Below are 19,386 nucleotides of genomic sequence, written 5' to 3'. Positions count from 1 at the left end.
AATGAATGGAATAATGAGGCAATGCGGAATTAAAAAGAAATGCCAGTATGCAAGATAGACTAAATTATACGGTTACAGTAAATTTACATATTACAGCAAAAAGACATACATAAATACACAGGAAAAAAAAGTAAGCAATATAATGAAAAACAAATGAAAAGGTGCACAAGTAGGTGTAAATGTCCACGTCAGGAATAGTATTGGGTATATAAATATTTGCAGGAATAAGATTTGCATATCTTAGGTATTTTTCTAATTAATTAGTCAGTTGTACATGTACAGAAACAAATAATTAATTGAGATGTCTTAGGACTGCAAGCGGCTTTTCTCTATATGCCCTTATATTACAGATATTGTAGAATTCTGAATCAGTGTGATTTTTTAAAAGAACCTCTCAGCCAGAGTGGCCATATAGCTTTGTATATCAGGAATATTGAATTCACGATGGATTGTCAAGTTTCTTATAAACCACGGACAATCCACCGCTTGTCTAATTAAAATATTTTGCAAAGTTTGCAGTTTGTTTATCGAAGTTTTACAAGCATATCCCCAGAAATGGCCGGCGTATGTGAGGATGGAACGTAGCATGGCTTTGTAAATGAGTAATTTATTATCGATAGAGAGAAAGCTGTTCCGAGCAATTAAGAGGGGCGATGAGTGTACGTTTACGCATTCGGAACTTGGCTATGAGCTGTGTGATGTGTGGGGTCTATGTGAGAGATTGATCAAGGGTAACGCCAAAGTATCGGGCCTTGTTTGGTCCATGGGATGGGGGTATTATACATATTGATGAAGATGCGGCAGTCGATATTTCTCTTAATGTGAATAATATTGCTTCAAGCCAGAACTCCAGAATGTGGAGGTAGATTTGTTAATGTTTGGATGACTGAGCCGTGAGATGCGTTTTGAGATATTATTGCCGTGTCATCAGCATACATTGATACGGTGGTCTGCGATGTATGTGGGATGTCGTTCGTGTAGAGATTAAAGAAAAGAGAGCCCAAAAGGGATCCCAGCCCGGATGAGCCTGGGGGTGAAGATTGTGTTGTTGACACGAACGACAAAGTGTCGATCCATAAGATAAGAGGAGATGATGTGAGTGATGTAGTCTGGGAAACCAGATTTATGATTTTGTGCATAAGCCCTTTCAGCCAGACTCGATCAAAGGCCTTAGTCACGTCCAGGAAGATGGCCCCTGTGAGAAATTTATCTTGAAGATCTTGGGAGATGTGTTCTGTTACTCGATACAGCTGGTAGACTGTAGAATGCTTTTTTATAAAGCCATGTTGTTCCGCAATAAGCACGTTGTTACTCGTTGATATTGTCGAGTATGCGTTGCTGCATTATGAACTCCGCAACTTTGCTGCTTGATGAAAGCAGGCTAGTTGGCCGATATGAGACAGGTTTAGAAGGTAGCCTGCTGGGTTTTAAAATCTGCGAAATGACAGCTGATTTTCAGAACGTTGGGTAGAGCATATCATTGATGATTCTTGTCAACTTTAAGGTCATTAAAATTTGCATATTCTTTAACATCTTGTTGCTGATGAGATCCAGTCCAGGGCTTTTCTTGATTTAAACTTTGAGATGTAATCATAGACTTCTGACGGTCTGACAGGAGGAAAGTTGTTCGTGCTTGGTTTGGAGAGGAAATCTGTAAGCGACTGTGTAACTAAGCGTACTGTTTGTGGGTGAGATATGTTGTTTGTGCAAAACTGAGTAGCATAGTGATCAGCAAGAGAGTCAGCTTTCTTAGTTTTTTGGTGTAGGCAATTCCTTGATGGTCAGTTAAGGGCGGAATGCTGGTGTAGCGTCTCAATAACTTAGTGATAGCTTTTCAGATATTTTCTTCTGCTGAAAGAGAAGATACGTAGACGGCCCTGTCGTGGTCTGTTTGTTTACGTGTAAGGACCCTGACCTGGCGACTGAGCTGGTTGAGTAAAACTCAAGCGGGAGGGTATCTTCACCTCTACCACTGTTTCTTTGTGCATTTCTGCGTTAAATCGGCTTTTTATTCTCTGAAGTGGATTTTTTACCTCAGTTTTCAGGAGCAGGTTTACTGTTGTAAAAAACGCTGGCTGAAACATAGGCAGAGATGATCGTAATTAGTCGCGTACTGAGTGGAGTGATTGTGATAGCTAAGGCTTCGAGAGCTAAAAGCCGTGGAAGTGTTGAGTGGTAGTAGGCGATAGAGCGCTTGATTAAAATTATTAAACCCTTTCCGGCGCTTTGATTTGTTCTCCTTCGGTCCTTCATCGAGTACATAGTTAGCAACTTCAAATGTATCCCCAGGGCCAAGCTTGTGTTTCTGGAGAAGAACATCAAGGCAATATTCAGTTACAAAGATTCGTAATTCATCAATTTTACGATTTAGCCCATTCGCGTTCCATGTTACTACTCGAAACTCACTGTTCATAAAAATCATTAATTAGTGGACCCGTGAATTTCTTCAAAAATGAGGTGGAGAACTTGCATTTTATCTAATAAATTATTACTGTTCCTTAATTCAGGTATTTTACTTTTATAAACACTAATAACATGGCCAAGAACTATAGCCAAATATATTTTGAACTTCTTTCATAATTTTGAATAGTTCCGAAATATCTGAACTTCCATTACCATTATTTGATCTAGGTTTATTTATTGAGTTATTGTTTACAGAATCAGTATTTGAATTGACTGGCTGATTTACTACCTGTGAAGCAACAGCTGGTTTTACAATGTTTGTGGCAACAGGTTGTGAAGCTACAGGAGCAGATCCAACATTGGGTACTTCCGTATTAACAGTTTCGGGAGTAGCAGGTTTTAGCGCCTGTGCATGACTAAGTCCAAGCTTGATAGTAGAACTCTTATTAGGTTTTCTGGCAGCAGGGAACTTAGAACATCCTCTATATGGACGGGCTGGCTGCATGGGCGTTTTCGTGGTTTTCCCCATGTGTAACGTGTATACGAGCCAGTTTCCCTTAGAAAGTCCTCCACGAAAGGCATCCCTCCCCTTAGGCAGATAGCCCTAGTGTGCTTTGCCATAATTAAAATACACCACACCAACACACCATCCTCTATATGGGGACATGTGAGGGCTTTGGCAGGTGGCATATTTAGGATTTTCTATACGTCTCTGGAGATCACAATTGCCACTACGATGGTAACCTGCACATTTGACACAACGAGGTGTCACGTGGCAATTTTCTGAAGAGTGGTGCAATTTCTGGCAATTGTGACACTGGGGCACTTGATCTTAACATATTTTTATCATAACATACAACATATTTTTCTATTTTAAAACCAAAGAACATTGAATAGGTAACATCATAAATACTATCAGTATTCTTATCTGGAATAATTTGTGCTTGGAAAAGAGGCATAGGCACTTTCGTTTTATATTTAGTTAGTTGCACAACTTTGTACACATTAAAACCAAGATCTAATTAATTTAGAATTAAGTTCCTGAATAATATCTACATTTGAGTCAGAAGGTAACCCTCTAGTTAATACTTTTATAGGCTTTTTATGTTACCTTTTAACGGCATGTTTCTCCGATAAAATTTTCCAGGACATCGCTCAATGAGTACAGCCATCTTGACCACCGTAAGAGCCTCCCTGAGGGTCTAACCTTCAGGACTGTCTCTTTTGGCAGGCTGTGTTGTGCTCTATCCTTTGAGACTGCCTTTTTGAACCTTTCCCCTTGTTTTGTTTTTCAACCCAAGCACCTTCGACAATTTTCAGTTCTCGGGCACGTTTCGTTTTTCTTTTTCTCTCTTTTTTTTTCCCGTGCTCCGAACATTTTTTTTTAAATTTTGATTTTAGAGAGGCAGTCATCCTTTTAATAGCTTCATGCCCTTTTCCAGATGTTGATTGAATAACTTGAGTAGAGATCATTTCTATATTTTATTACAGCTTTTGTGTTCTGAAAATTTTGATGTATATAAATAGTTACTCGGTTTTTTTTAAAAAATTTTTTACATAAAAAATAAAAGGTTTCAAAACCTTGCTTGTTTAAGTTCAGTATATTTAGACTTTCTTCTAGTTCAAAACTAGGCATTTATGATGTGGCAATTTTTTTGTTTTTAATTTAAAACCTGAATTTTTCTTATGCATTGTACCCTTTGCAACTATTGTTTTATTTTGTTTTTGAAATCTAAAACAACGTCGGCTGAGTTACAATATGACTAAGTTCATTTATTGAATTATAATTAAGTTTGAGACATCTCATAACTTTCAGAAATATTTATTGGATTTCCTATAGTAGAGCATAATTAGTTGTGTCGAATTCGGCCATTTCTTTGACAGCGAACGGATTCCAGGGAATAACATTCCATTCTAAATTTTTAGATTATTATCTTAAGCTTTGACGTTTTGCTTTCCACTCATTTATTTGTTTCTTTCATTTTAAAAAATAAACATAATTATTTTCTTTCGTTTTTTGTAACATTTACAGTTTTCGTTTCTGCCTTTTTTATATGCTTCTGGTGACTGGTAAATTAGAAAATGTTTAAAGTATTTTTGTAGAAATTGTGCTGTTTAATTTATTAATGCTGTAATGGCACTTAATTATGCAATTCTGGAATGACAAAATGAATTTTTTTACGTGGTTATTAAATTAAGTTTCTTTCAATTAAGTTATAGCTTTTTGTATAGATCTATGTATGGAAACTGCTTTATGATATCTTACTTTCATTCCATTTCCAACAGTGTAATTACTATATTGCTGTATGATACACAGGGCTTTCTTTTCGTAAATACTGTCTGTTTCATTGCTCCACCAATTGACTTTGTTACCATTTGTGTCATATTTTCGACCTGTAACATACTGAAAATCAGCATTGAAAAACAGCGCCGTAAAAAGTGCAAAACCATTTATAACCTCTTAAGAATGTCTTACCTCAACTAAAATGAAATAATGGTTCTCTAGTGTCTTTATTACGTCCTTAATGTAATGAAGAAGAAATTTCCTTTCTTAAATTGCCATGGTAAGCATAGTTTCTGGTTCATAAGGTCTTCATTATGTGTTTATAAAATGACATTTTACGCTAGCTAAATTTAAACCTTCATTCACATTTTTCTGTTGCCAACAATATTAGTACATATTTCTTATATATTGATGTTTCAAATTTTAGGTATTTTTTGAAGGAGATTGAATGCATGTAAAACGTTTTTTTAAAGAGGAATTAAGTTGATATATTGATCAGTTTTTATTTACTCTAAAATATTCAGTTGGATTTAGTTATTTTCAAAGGATTAAGTTTTAAGTATTCAAAGTTATAATAATTAAGGGGCTACTTCTAACTACTTAAAATTTAATTCCGATACTCAATTCAGTGTTATCTAAAAATTATGATGAGACTTACTGCTTATAGGTTAAATAAATTGTGAAGCCATAAGAAAGGCAAGCAGGTGAATTTTAACTCAACTTTATTCTACCTCACCACTTGTGAAGTTCAAATTAAAATATATTACAAAACAAAATACCAATCTCCTTAGATGAGAACTGGAGAGAAGCAAAACTAGAAGGTAAAATTCTTTTGAATAAAGTTTGAAGATTTTCTACCAAAGCTACAAGTTTGTCATCGGGTAACTAAAATCTAAATCAAAATTTATCTTACTAACTAGACTATCGTATGGTAACTCAAATTGCCTAGCGGCATTCCCTAAATAACAAGCAAGCGTGACTGCTGTTTCTCATAATCAAACATCTATTACAACTCATTCGGTCACTTTATACTAAGCCATTTGCCAATCAAATCTGCATAAATTTCTGAACGAAGCCAATACATTACAAAATGAGGAAAAAATGAAAATGAAAATTTTCAGCTTTTTAGTTAAATTCAATTAAAATATTACAAATATGAATTAAAATTTGTTTTTCTATTAAAAGCATATGAAAATGTAGGTTATAATAAAGCATCACATTTAAAAAGATAGGCCAAAGGAGAAATGCGACTGTGCATAAAAAGCGCGTGCTTGTAAGAAATGTTAGTAAACTAAGGAACATGTTAAGAAAATGTGCAAATAATACGAATAATTTCTGTCACATACTGGACATCTGAATCTCAAAAACAAATTTGACTACTCAAGTTAGGTATGCTATGAACTGTACTTTGGTTGTAAATTGGGCGATCAAGATAGAAATTGGGCTTCTCGTAATTTCCCAACGGGAACTCATATGAATCACAGGTGTCCATATAAGCTTCAGAGAGGGTTCACAAGGGGAAAAATGAATTTTGGGGTCCATAATATGAACTAAGGGATTCAGAATAAAATATTGAGAATAGTCACAATGCATGTAAAGACCGGGCTAAAAAAATGTTACTGGCTTCCCGTCACCTTATCTTGCGTAATGCGGCTTTTAATCGCATTACACGATAGTTAATAGAAACTGTAATATGGAAAAAAGAGGTGATCTTTATTTGAATCAGAAAATTTCAGGAAAATGTTGATATGCTAATATCAAATCATCAGCCACAAACATCTCATTAATAAGCCCTATTTAATGCGATCCCATTTAATAGTCTTAGGAATGAATTTGTATATGTTGTTTGAAATACTATGATTAATTTTTTCTCTAACATTTCTTTGAGTAAAAATATGTTTCAGTTTTATCAATTAAAATTTTCAAATTTGTAATTTACATTTTTTATATTTCAGTTGTTTAATCTTTTAATAAACTAAAATTAAATATTTTATTTGAACGGCTAGAAAATGCTTAACTGCTTAATTATTATCTTTTAGTACATTACAAATAAATATTTCATTTTGGGGTATTGCGTATATGGGAGGCTAGACAATTAAAGATTGAATTCAGGGAGTTGACGATCAAAAGGAGTTTGGGAACCCTTATTTAAACTAATGTAATGGTCTTTAAACTGTGTAGCGGTAGCTTAGGCATCCATATAATTTCTCCTAGAGGTTTTGCAAACCAGAAACAAAATCGAAAGAATATTTGAATACCACGTGGAAGGCAAATTTAAATGTATAAAATCTTAATTATTTAACACTGTTGTTTATAATATTTATTATTTCCTAAAGTGAGGTGAAATAAATTTATGAATACCATTTCATATCGGAGTCTATATATTTCTGATACTGACTAAATAGAAATCATAAATATACATAAACGTTTTGGGCTGATTGGTACTGCATTTTGACCATCATTTTTTTAAAAACGCGCATTGTTGTACGCAGCCAGAGATTTCACTGTAAGGTTAGAGAAAATTTGGTTTCTTTCATTCATATTTTTTTGGCGCGTTCAAGATGCATATTATTCCCCAGTCTTATTCCTTTGACCGTATAATTAAATCAACTTTATTTGAAGCCTAAGAGATTTGCAATGAGTATGCGATAAGTTTAGAGGGTTGTTTGTAAAATGATTGAAGTTACAGTTGCTCCAACCTTATGAATAAACAAGTTGTTAAAAATCTCCAAACTGTAACAGAAAACGTTAGCAATTAAAGAAAATAATAGTGAACAAAAATTATCAATAATAAATGATGAAAAGCCATTTCTTTAGTTTTCTCATCATATGAAGATTTATCTAACATACAAAAAGCAAAATAGGATGCAAACTATTTCGCATTTGGCTTTATTTGGATAGGGAACGAATATGAGTTAAGTGGATTGTGTACTAAGTGTGAAAAGTCGTTAGTAATACTAATTTAAATCAGGTGATCCTATATTTGTATGAACTTATAACAAGATTACAGTTTTGTTTGGGGTCTCCAGCCGTGAAAAAAACAGAAAAGCGCCCGACAAGTAGAGGCGCCATTTCAAGATGGTAAAATAATGCCAGGTGATTTTTTGTAGAGTCCTCGCAATTTTTAAATATGGTAACCCAGGGCATTCTTTGAGGGTTTTTTCATAGAATATTCAACTCCAGAGATGAAGGTTATAAAAATTTAGATTTAGTGCCCTCGGCGATTTCACCAGCACTGGATGATGGGATGGTATAGACAACCAAACGTCGTAGCTACTAGGCTTACCAAATTTTAAAATTCTAATAGGGTCTAAAATGTACTTATAATTAATTTATGTAAGCTATTTTCTTGGTTTTAAGACGAAATTAAAAAAAAATCAGAGAAGATTTCTGGCTCTAGTGTTATAGATACGTAGATCATTTCTTTATTCCGTGGCACAGTAAATAATGCCAAATTTTTACGCAATACACTTGTTCATAAAATAAAACTACTACGTGGATTACATGATTTAAAAAGCTAGTGATAAAGAATCAGCAGTTGCCTTGACAGCCGATTTGCTTCGATATATCAATTTATGAGCGGTTTGTCAGAGCAAGTTTGAACGTATTCCTGAAGCTGAACTGTGTCCTGCAAATGGCAAGCATGAAAATATCATCAGGGAAAACGCTCTTCAAAATAATTAATGATAAGGCACTACCTTTGCAATATTTTATTTTGTATTATTTCGGGTAATTTCAAAAGGTTGAGCGGCTAAATATTTCTTAATCAATTAGTGCATTGTAAACCTGCGGTTCCAGAAGTTAGGAGCCAAGGAATGAAGGAAGACATTTATGGTAATTTCAGTCACTTGGCAACGTGCTAAATAACATAAAATCCCTCACTTGACAACGAACTATAATTATAGGGAATTTAAATTTTTAAACAATTCCTGTAGGAAAAAAATGCAACTTTAGCTTACTGAACATTTTTAGAGTGGAAGAGATATTTACATTTCTGAAAAACTGGTTTTTATGACTATTGCTAAAATCATATGACTTGAAATATTTTCGATCGTAAAAAGCTGCCGGTTCTTAAAGGGAACATAAAAATGTAGTACATGAAATAAAATATTTTAAAATTTCACCATTTTCATAAGCATGAATTTAAAACCTCTCGTTTCATAAGTTTATGCTTCATTGACATAAAATCTCTGTTTTAAAGATTCGCGCAAAATTTTAGTCGCATAGTTGTCCGCAGGTATGATTGTGCATTTTTATGAGAATACGAAGCTTCAGATTTTGATTATGAGTACATCTTATAATTTTAGTCACATTCAGATGGATTTTCGAATGGATATTAATTTAACAAAGGAAAAAAAATTCTTTCTTTACTTTTTCCCTTCAAGACCTGTAAAAAAAAAATTATGTTTTACACTCTTATTAAAAGGTAGTATCTCGCAACCAGAATTTTCCTAGTCTGAAAGCTATTTCTTAAAATGGAGAGTTATTTAACCTCGTAATTATTTTAACACCTACATTATTGTAAAGATTACTTTTCAATTTCTCCATCATATCGCTTTTACTATATTTGATAAATGCAGTACTTTAAAATTATAATCCAATCTCATTTTTGGCACGCTTTCTGTCTTTTAGAAAACAATATATATCATATTGCTGTTTATATAACCCCGTCATATTTTAATAAAGATCGCACCTTGTCCTGCGAATCCATGAAAAAATTCATGACCAATTACGAGACCCACGGCTCCAAAATTCAGGTACCTGAAATATATGTACGAATCTAAATGTTTATAACATCTTAGAAATATTACAAATAAAATCATAAAAACACTTTAGTTAAATATAAGTTTTTGCGATATGTATATGTATACAAACTTACATTGGCCGATCTTTATTGAAATAGGGATCTTGAATCATCCCTGCAGACATGTCTGTAAAGAGAATGCTGTTCATGAAAATAACTAAGTACAAAAATTAAAATATGACTTAATTAGCTAATTACTTTGTTAGCTATTTATTAAGTTAGATAATTATTTTACTATCATATTAAATGAATTGGGAATTGAATTAAGGACTCTGAAAGCAATGATCATCTCCAATGGTTTCAAAATCAATGCTTTTTATTTCCTTGAGGGTCTAAATTGATATTTTTGAGCAAACACAGGTATCTTCAAAAGATAATTTCAATAATAGACTTTTTTAACAGATAACGTTGGTGCGTAGGGTTTATGGTACGTTTTCTATGAACAGCTGAACGTTCAAAGGGGGAAATGCGAGAGAGTACATTCATCATTTTTAATAGGGGTACCGGAAGCATATTTCACAAGTGCACATCAGCGTAGCCACTGAGGGAGGGGCTTCGAAAATGGACCAATGAGCTTCTATTGCTCTTGTGACGCTAAATCTTCCTGCATGTGAGCGTATGTCATTTACGTTTGTTTCGCGGTAAAAAATGTATGGCGTAGTAGAAGAAAATTTCGTAGTGCTTTCGTTTCATGAGTTTAATTCGTCGCTGACATTTCACTTTCTCAATTTTTATCACGCATTAATATCTGGATTTGATGTTCACGGCATATTATCGCTCTTTACATCGAGAAAATGACTCAAGCTACAATTAGCCTCGAATATTATGCATTTACTTAACACCTGTGGATTAAGAAAATTCAAGTGTACAGTTTTTTTTAAAATAATTTTTCATATAAACTACAATAAAAAGTGCTGGCTTCTATTTACATATATAATAGGTGTAAATATTTTTCTCATATGCATAGTTTTACGTAAAGATAGCATTTGGGCTCATATGTTTATCACATATATCTTTCTTCATCTTATTTACCACTTATTACGTAATATTTCACATGGATATTTTTGCGGAGTATACAAAATGTGTTTCTATTTATTTTAAATTCTTTCAACCAGGTAGTGAAATCTTCACATTTGCTTATATCTGATCTAACTTCGCAATGACAATTTTCAGAAGAAATCGACGATACTTTAATTATTTTGTACAGAAAATTGCGTGGCAAAATAGTTTCACCCATTTTGCTTAAATCTTAATGCATGCGAAAGATTATGTGACATGACAGAAATATTACTGGATGCTTATTGGTCCATCCTAGAAGCCACACCCTCGGTGGCTACACAGATGTGCACTTGTGAAATATGCGTACCGGAAAGTAATGTCGCTTTCTTACATTAAATTCAAACGAATACATATTTAACAAGTTTTATTTTTAATCAATAATTTAATCACCCTCGTTATCAACAACATTTTGCCATCTAATGTGCAGATTTTCAATCCCGGACTGATAAAAATCAATTGGTTTTTGAGTAAAATATCTCGAGAAGACATTTTGGACATCATCCAAATTTTTAAATTTTTTGCCACTAAGAAAATGTTGCAGGGATCCGAATAAATGGAAATCCAATGCTGCGATATCAACCGAGTATGGTGGGTGAGTATGGCAGTACCTCCCACCCCAATTCATTAATTTTTTCCAGTGTTCATCTTGCACAGTGCGGTCTTGTATTGTCGTGTTGCAGAATGACGCCTTTTCTGTTCACAATTGATATTTTTCGATTAAAGATTGGTTCACTCCATCCAATTGTTCACAATAAAGGTCTGCATTAACAGTTTTTCCAGGTTTCAGCAATTCAAAATGAACAATTCCGTGAATACTCCATCAAACACCCAGAAACGCCTTTTCGGGGTGTAAACCCTTTGTAACTCCTATTAAAACTGCCTTTTGAGTTTTGGATTATCATATAGGACTTATTGTTTTTGTCTCCACTAATCAAACGATCAAAAACGGTTCTGTATGGTGCCGTTGAAGCAATACGTTGCATGTGATGGATAAGTTGGCTTTGTTCTTTTCGGACAGATTATGGGGGACTCAAACACCTGCTTTGCTTATTTTTCCATTCTGCTTTAAATGTTCTCGGATGGTCGACCAAGGTTGGTTAAGAGTGTTTGACATGGATTTGCTTCTACTTCTGCCCTTAGCATGTTGTTGTCGACATGTGCAGAAACGACATTACTTTCCGGTCCCCCTATTATATAAGTACATTCAGCATTTATAACACCTTCCCCAAAAATACGAAATTGAAGACTTAAAAGTAATTTTTTAATACATTAATGAGTTTTTGCCATTTTATGCTAAACTCCTTGAATGACGCACTATTGATTTTGATGCCCTGACATATGAGTTATAATTTAAGATGTTTCTGTTATTTGCTTCCATTTTGGGAACTTGTAATTTTTACAAGACCATGTATTCAAAATTTTTCCATCATGCGTTTATTTCTGAACATGCCATTAACATAAAATTGGTGTTGAATATTTTCATTCACTAAAAGCAGCATTGTTCAGCAATGTAAAATAGATAATTTTGTAAATGAGTAATTTATTTTTATCTAATTTAGAAAAGCAAAATGCTAACAGTGAAAAATTTTTAAATAAATTTTAAATTTTGAAATGCCATTTACAAACTAATTAATTTCATGCAAAACTTATTTAAAAAATTATATTATTTTCGAAAACCTTGGGATAAAAAATAAGACATACATGTTTTATAAAAAAAAAAAAAAAAAAAGTGCCATTTACAAACTAAAAAAAGCAAAATGTATTTTTTTAAAGACGGACATGAAAGATTATTTTAAACCAGTTTTGTAATTGAATCGCAAAACATTGAACGCATTTCAATTAGTAGGAAAAATTTAATTAATTATTCACGAAATCTTCTTCAAAATTTAAATATCCCTTTTTCCTTCTGTAATATTAATATAATCAGATATGATTTTTGTTTAAAATAGTTGATGAAATTGTGTTTCTTGTTAAGCCATTACTTCAAAATTGCAAATCATAAGTTAATAAAATCATAACATTATAAAGCAAAATTAGAAATAAATTGAATTTACCAATGACGTTGTTTTCAGGGTAATAAATGCCAGTTACACGCAAGGATTTCCTACCGGATGTATGCCACCTGAAAGTAAAAGCTATCCATATAAATTAAAATTTCATTATTTTAACTATAGACTTTACATGCAATAAAGCTCATTTTTGTTTTAAGGATAGACTTTTCATGCAATGAAATTTATTTTTAAAATTTTGATGAAAAATACCAATTTTTCACATGAAAGATATAAATACTGTTGACCTGCAATTTCATTTCGAATTAAAAATTTTAAAAGATGTTGACTGTATGGTATTATTTTCATAAAATAATACATTATATGTGATACATATGAGTTACCCTTTTAAATCTCAGTACATGCCTTTAACTTTTAGTCTAGTGTCCTAAAGTTACAATATTGAAGCCTTATGCTAGGCGACTAGTTTTTGGTTGTCATTTAGAAAATCTGTAGAACATTTAACAGTGAATGAAAGAAAACACAAACCTAGTTAGATAGAGTAGCATCATGAACGAAAACTTCTACTAATAAAATTTTAGAGTGTTCTGAACGGAAACAGCTACTAATAAAATTTTAGAGTGTTCTGAACGAAAACAGCTACTAATAAAATTTTAGAGTGTTCTGAACGAAAACAGCTACTAATAAAAGTTTAGAGTATTCTGAACGAAAACAGCTACTAATAAAATTTTAGAGTGTTTTGAACGAAAACAGCTATTAATAAAATTTTAGAGTGTTCTCTATTAACTTAGTTAGACATCCGGTCGAAGAACAACTACTATGAACACAATGAAAGATAAACTAATAAGGACAGTTATGCAAATGTTTCATTATTTAAACTTTGAACTATCTTATTTATTGCTTCTGCGGTCCTCCTTAATCGTTCACCAGTTGGCTAGTTGCCCTGATATGCCAAGTTCAGTTTTTATGTATATACTACATCCAGTTACTGGACAGAATTTTCTGGAGATAAGAGATCACTGGAGAAAATAAGCAGTAAGGTCTTTTTGCTAAGCCTGATAAGGCTTAGCAAAAAGACCTAAAACTAAGACTCGCTTTGAAATCGCTTAGTTTGTTAATCAAAAATTTGTTTTACAAAATTTGAAATAGATAATAAAAAAAATTTAAAAATCAAAATTTGGGCTTCCAAGTACCCATGTTCGGTTGGAGAACTACGTTATTTTAAATTCGATGGCTCTACAAGTGCGCATAGAAAGTATGCCTCAAATTCCTTACAAGATTCCCAAGATGATCCTCTGTTCCATTTCTTTGAATGGCGACATGTGGCGACATTTAGCGCATGAAAGACTATTTCAAACCAGTTTTGTTCAGATGAAAGTAAAAAAAAAATATTTGGCTGGATGAGGAAAGGCAGAAAAGTTTTATGGCGAGGATCTAAAGTATCCTCTAGACTTAAGGCAATCGGTAAATACAATTAGCATAGCAAGAAAATTTTTTATATGTGAATTGTCGCTGGAATGGCAAGTATATTAGTTTGCAAATCTTAAATTTACTTATTTAAGCATGCGAATCCAAATGAATCTGGTCCTGCTGTTACGCTTCCAATGACAAAACAACAATAACTACCTTTCTACCATTCAGGCATGAATGAGAACATTTGCGGGTTCTCATAAAGAGAAGTATTCTGTAACTATCTATTCGATGTATGCAGGATGATTGGATGGCAAAAGGTATGCTTCTTATCTGTATGTGTATACATGTGAATGGTATTCAAGCGTATGTTTCTCATCTGCATGTGTATGCGTACGTATCCAAAGTGACGTTGTTCGAGGCAGACAGTACCTGCGAACGATTAATAGTCTCCTGGGACCAATGCTGCTATGCTTATTAGCACCCGTCATTTTATCCAAGATGAAACGTTTAACTGCAAAATTTAGCCTTTTTAAAAAATAATTTTACCTCAGTCTGGTCAAAGTCACAAAAAACTGCAAAATAATAAACACTGAAATGTGATTCAAATTGATTGCTTTTCCTTTTGATCTTTGCGGAAAATATATGAAATATAATTGCCAAACCTAGTGGTGAAACACCTTTTATTAGCCTGTTTAGCTTATGCTGAGGAAACTTTGCATTAAAATATATGAAATATAATTGCCAAACCTAGTGGTGAAACACCTTTTATTAGCCTGTTTAGCTTATGCTGAGGAAACTTTGCATTAAAATATATGAAATATAATTGCCAAACCTAGTGGTGAAACACCTTTTATTAGCCTGTTTCGCTTATGCTGAGGAAACTTTGCATTAAAATATATGAAATATAATTGCCAAACCTAGTGGTGAAACACCTTTTATTAGCCTGTTTAGCTTATGCTGAGGAAACTTTGCATTAAAATATATGAAATATAATTGCCAAACCTAGTGGTGAAACACCTTTTATTAGCCTGTTTAGCTTATGCTGAGGAAACTTTGCATTAAAATATATGAAATATAATTGCCAAACCTAGTGGTGAAACACCTTTTATTAGCCTGTTTAGCTTATGCTGAGGAAACTTTGCATTAAAATATATGAAATATAATTGCCAAACCTAGTGGTGAAACACCTTTTATTAGCCTGTTTCGCTTATGCTGAGGAAACTTTGCATTAAAATATATGAAATATAATTGCCAAACCTAGTGGTGAAACACCTTTTATTAGCCTGTTTAGCTTATGCTGAGGAAACTTTGCATTAAAATATATGAAATATAATTGCCAAACCTAGTGGTGAAACACCTTTTATTAGCCTGTTTAGCTTATGCTGAGGAAACTTTGCATTAAAATATATGAAATATAATTGCCAAACCTAGTGGTGAAACACCTTTTATTAGCCTGTTTCGCTTATGCTGAGGAAACTTTGCATTAAAATATATGAAATATAATTGCCAAACCTAGTGGTGAAACACCTATTATTAGCCTGTTTAGCTTATGCTGAGGAAACTTTGCATTAAAATATATGAAATATAATTGCCAAACCTAGTGGTGAAACACCTTTTATTAGCCTGTTTAGCTTATGCTGAGGAAACTTTGCATTAAAATATATGAAATATAATTGCCAAACCTAGTGGTGAAACACCTTTTATTAGCCTGTTTAGCTTATGCTGAGGAAACTTTGCATTAAAATATATGAAATATAATTGCCAAACCTAGTGGTGAAACACCTTTTATTAGCCTGTTTAGCTTATGCTGAGGAAACTTTGCATTAAAATATATGAAATATAATTGCCAAACCTAGTGGTGAAACACCTTTTATTAGCCTGTTTAGCTTATGCTGAGGAAACTTTGCATTAAAATATATGAAATATAATTGCCAAACCTAGTGGTGAAACACCTTTTATTAGCCTGTTTAGCTTATGCTGAGGAAACTTTGCATTAAAATATATGAAATATAATTGCCAAACCTAGTGGTGAAACACCTTTTATTAGCCTGTTTAGCTTATGCTGAGGAAACTTTGCATTAAAATATATGAAATATAATTGCCAAACCTAGTGGTGAAACACCTTTTATTAGCCTGTTTAGCTTATGCTGAGGAAACTTTGCATTAAAATATATGAAATATAATTGCCAAACCTAGTGGTGAAACACATTTTATTAGCCTGTTTAGCTTATGCTGAGGAAACTTTGCATTAAAATATATGAAATATAATTGCCAAACCTAGTGGTGAAACACCTTTTATTAGCCTGTTTAGCTTATGCTGAGGAAACTTTGCATTAAAATATATGAAATATAATTGCCAAACCTAGTGGTGAAACACCTTTTATTAGCCTGTTTCGCTTATGCTGAGGAAACTTTGCATTAAAATATATGAAATATAATTGCCAAACCTAGTGGTGAAACACCTTTTATTAGCCTGTTTCGCTTATGCTGAGGAAACTTTGCATTAAAATATATGAAATATAATTGCCAAACCTAGTGGTGAAACACCTTTTATTAGCCTGTTTAGCTTATGCTGAGGAAACTTTGCATTAAAATATATGAAATATAATTGCCAAACCTAGTGGTGAAACACCTTTTATTAGCCTGTTTAGCTTATGCTGAGGAAACTTTGCATTAAAATATATGAAATATAATTGCCAAACCTAGTGGTGAAACACCTTTTATTAGCCTGTTTAGCTTATGCTGAGGAAACTTTGCATTAAAATATATGAAATATAATTGCCAAACCTAGTGGTGAAACACCTTTTATTAGCCTGTTTAGCTTATGCTGAGGAAACTTTGCATTAAAATATATGAAATATAATTGCCAAACCTAGTGGTGAAACACCTTTTATTAGCCTGTTTAGCTTATGCTGAGGAAACTTTGCATTAAAATATATGAAATATAATTGCCAAACCTAGTTGTGAAACACCTTTTATTAGCCTGTTTAGCTTATGCTGAGGAAACTTTGCATTAAAATATATGAAATATAATTGCCAAACCTAGTGGTGAAACACCTTTTATTAGCCTGTTTAGCTTATGCTGAGGAAACTTTGCATTAAAATATATGAAATATAATTGCCAAACCTAGTGGTGAAACACCTTTTATTAGCCTGTTTAGCTTATGCTGAGGAAACTTTGCATTAAAATATATGAAATATAATTGCCAAACCTAGTGGTGAAACACCTTTTATTAGCCTGTTTAGCTTATGCTGAGGAAACTTTGCATTAAAATATATGAAATATAATTGCCAAACCTAGTGGTGAAACACCTTTTATTAGCCTGTTTAGCTTATGCTGAGGAAACTTTGCATTAAAATATATGAAATATAATTGCCAAACCTAGTGGTGAAACACCTTTTATTAGCCTGTTTAGCTTATGCTGAGGAAACTTTGCATTAAAATATATGAAATATAATTGCCAAACCTAGTGGTGAAACACCTTTTATTAGCCTGTTTAGCTTATGCTGAGGAAACTTTGCATTAAAATATATGAAATATAATTGCCAAACCTAGTGGTGAAACACCTTTTATTAGCCTGTTTAGCTTATGCTGAGGAAACTTTGCATTAAAATATATGAAATATAATTGCCAAACCTAGTGGTGAAACACCTTTTATTAGCCTGTTTAGCTTATGCTGAGGAAACTTTGCATTAAAATATATGAAATATAATTGCCAAACCTAGTGGTGAAACACCTTTTATTAGCCTGTTTCGCTTATGCTGAGGAAACTTTGCATTAAAATATATGAAATATAATTGCCAAACCTAGTGGTGAAACACCTTTTATTAGCCTGTTTCGCTTATGCTGAGGAAACTTTGCATTAAAATATATGAAATATAATTGCCAAACCTAGTGGTGAAACACCTTTTATTAGCCTGTTTAGCTTATGCTGAGGAAACTTTGCATTAAAATATATGAAATATAATTGCCAAACCTAGTGGTGAAACACCTTTTATTAGCCTGTTTAGCTTATGCTGAGGAAACTTTGCATTAAAATATATGAAATATAATTGCCAAACCTAGTGGTGAAACACCTTTTATTAGCCTGTTTAGCTTATGCTGAGGAAACTTTGCATTAAAATTATGCGTCCAGAAGCAATATTTAATAAAATAAATCATGAAGTCATGTTTTTAAATACCTTGAATAAATACGCCAAACTTTAGCACACAATATTACGTTGAGTAGAATAATAATAAAAACTGTTTAATATTCTGCAGGATGTAATTTAGAGTGCATTTTTCTTTCTCTCATTCTCGGTCCTGTTGAAGTAAGAGATTCTGAAATTTGGCTGAATCTTCAAAACAAAATATAGCAGAGACGAAACATTCGCTAACACATTCATGCGGCAACAGAAGCTATCAGCAGCATGCTTGTTGTTAAAGCATGGCATAAGCATGAAAATTTAGCTCGAATCACACGTGTGCATTTGTACTAAAGATTAGGGTTATTGGGAAGTTAGTATTAGACTTTGAACTCCTACATTCTTTATAATACATGCTTTCTAACTCAGAATGTGTTTTGCAACTTAAAAATACTTGTATACAGACATATTTGAAATACGAGAGAACATCATTATGCAAAAGTAAAGCCGCATAATCAACATTTCCGCAGTTAAGATAGTTAAAATACTATGTGGTAAAAAGGCCAGTTAAAATTTTCAACTCTTGCTTTTGAATATTTTGAGAAACTGGAAAAGAAGATCGATGAACTGCATTTTTCACATTTCTGAACCTGAATTCTGAGAAAATAAATTTATAAATATGAGATTTATATTAAATTTCAAGTACATCACCTGCATTGTAATATAATTATAATTACAGTCATCTGCAGTATAATTATATTACAATGCAGATGATGAGCTTTCTGTAGATTTTCCAATAATCGTTGCTCCTATAAAGAAGAAACGATTATATGAAAGTTGAAAGAAAGCTTTACAATCGCCACAGTTGAAATAAAGTTCTAAATTTTGCAATGCGTTGTATTTAGGTATTTAGACAGCGTTTTAAACGAACAGAATATGTTCCAGACGCACTGCAGTAGAACTTTTCCCTTTGCTACTGCACAAGAACATTGGTAAGCGTGGTAAGAATTTAATGCAATCAATGCGATATGCTGAAAGTTACAGAGTAGGTTGCAGCATAGGAATGAGAATGTCTTGCAGATATGTGGCTACGTGTTTCACATATCTCGGCCACAATGGGTAGGTACTACATGAAGCGCTACGAGAAACAAACTGCAGCTGAAATCGGCACTGACTGAAGATGCTCAATCCTTTGCAGAAAGCAAGACCTAACCTATGTTTTAAACGAGAACAATCTGTTCCAAAACTAAATAATTTCATTAAGAGCGCAGTGTATCATTGTGATTGCT

At 32.9% G+C, this 19,386-nt stretch overlaps 1 protein-coding gene across 2 annotated transcripts in view; it reads right to left on the bottom strand.

Annotated features, from left to right (window-relative positions):
• The window catches only part of LOC118180522 (neprilysin-2-like), a 113,390-nt gene that overhangs the window by 13,667 nt on the left and 80,337 nt on the right, over positions 1-19,386 (bottom strand). For both annotated transcript variants that reach the window (XM_085810885.1, XM_085810894.1), the window contains 4 exons: positions 12,605-12,672; positions 9,567-9,618; positions 9,381-9,448; positions 4,670-4,797 (listed from right to left, as the gene is read on the bottom strand). In XM_085810885.1, the coding sequence (XP_085667011.1) occupies positions 4,670-4,797; positions 9,381-9,448; positions 9,567-9,618; positions 12,605-12,672 (316 nt within the window). The remainder of the gene's footprint in view (positions 1-4,669; positions 4,798-9,380; positions 9,449-9,566; positions 9,619-12,604; positions 12,673-19,386) is intronic.

This window comes from Stegodyphus dumicola, chromosome 1 (genome assembly GCF_044657685.1).
Source record: "Stegodyphus dumicola isolate Sdum_Otavi_A_Nest chromosome 1, ASM4465768v1".
Lineage (NCBI taxonomy): Eukaryota > Metazoa > Arthropoda > Arachnida > Araneae > Eresidae > Stegodyphus > Stegodyphus dumicola.
This window is presented reverse-complemented; position numbering and strand designations above follow the sequence as displayed.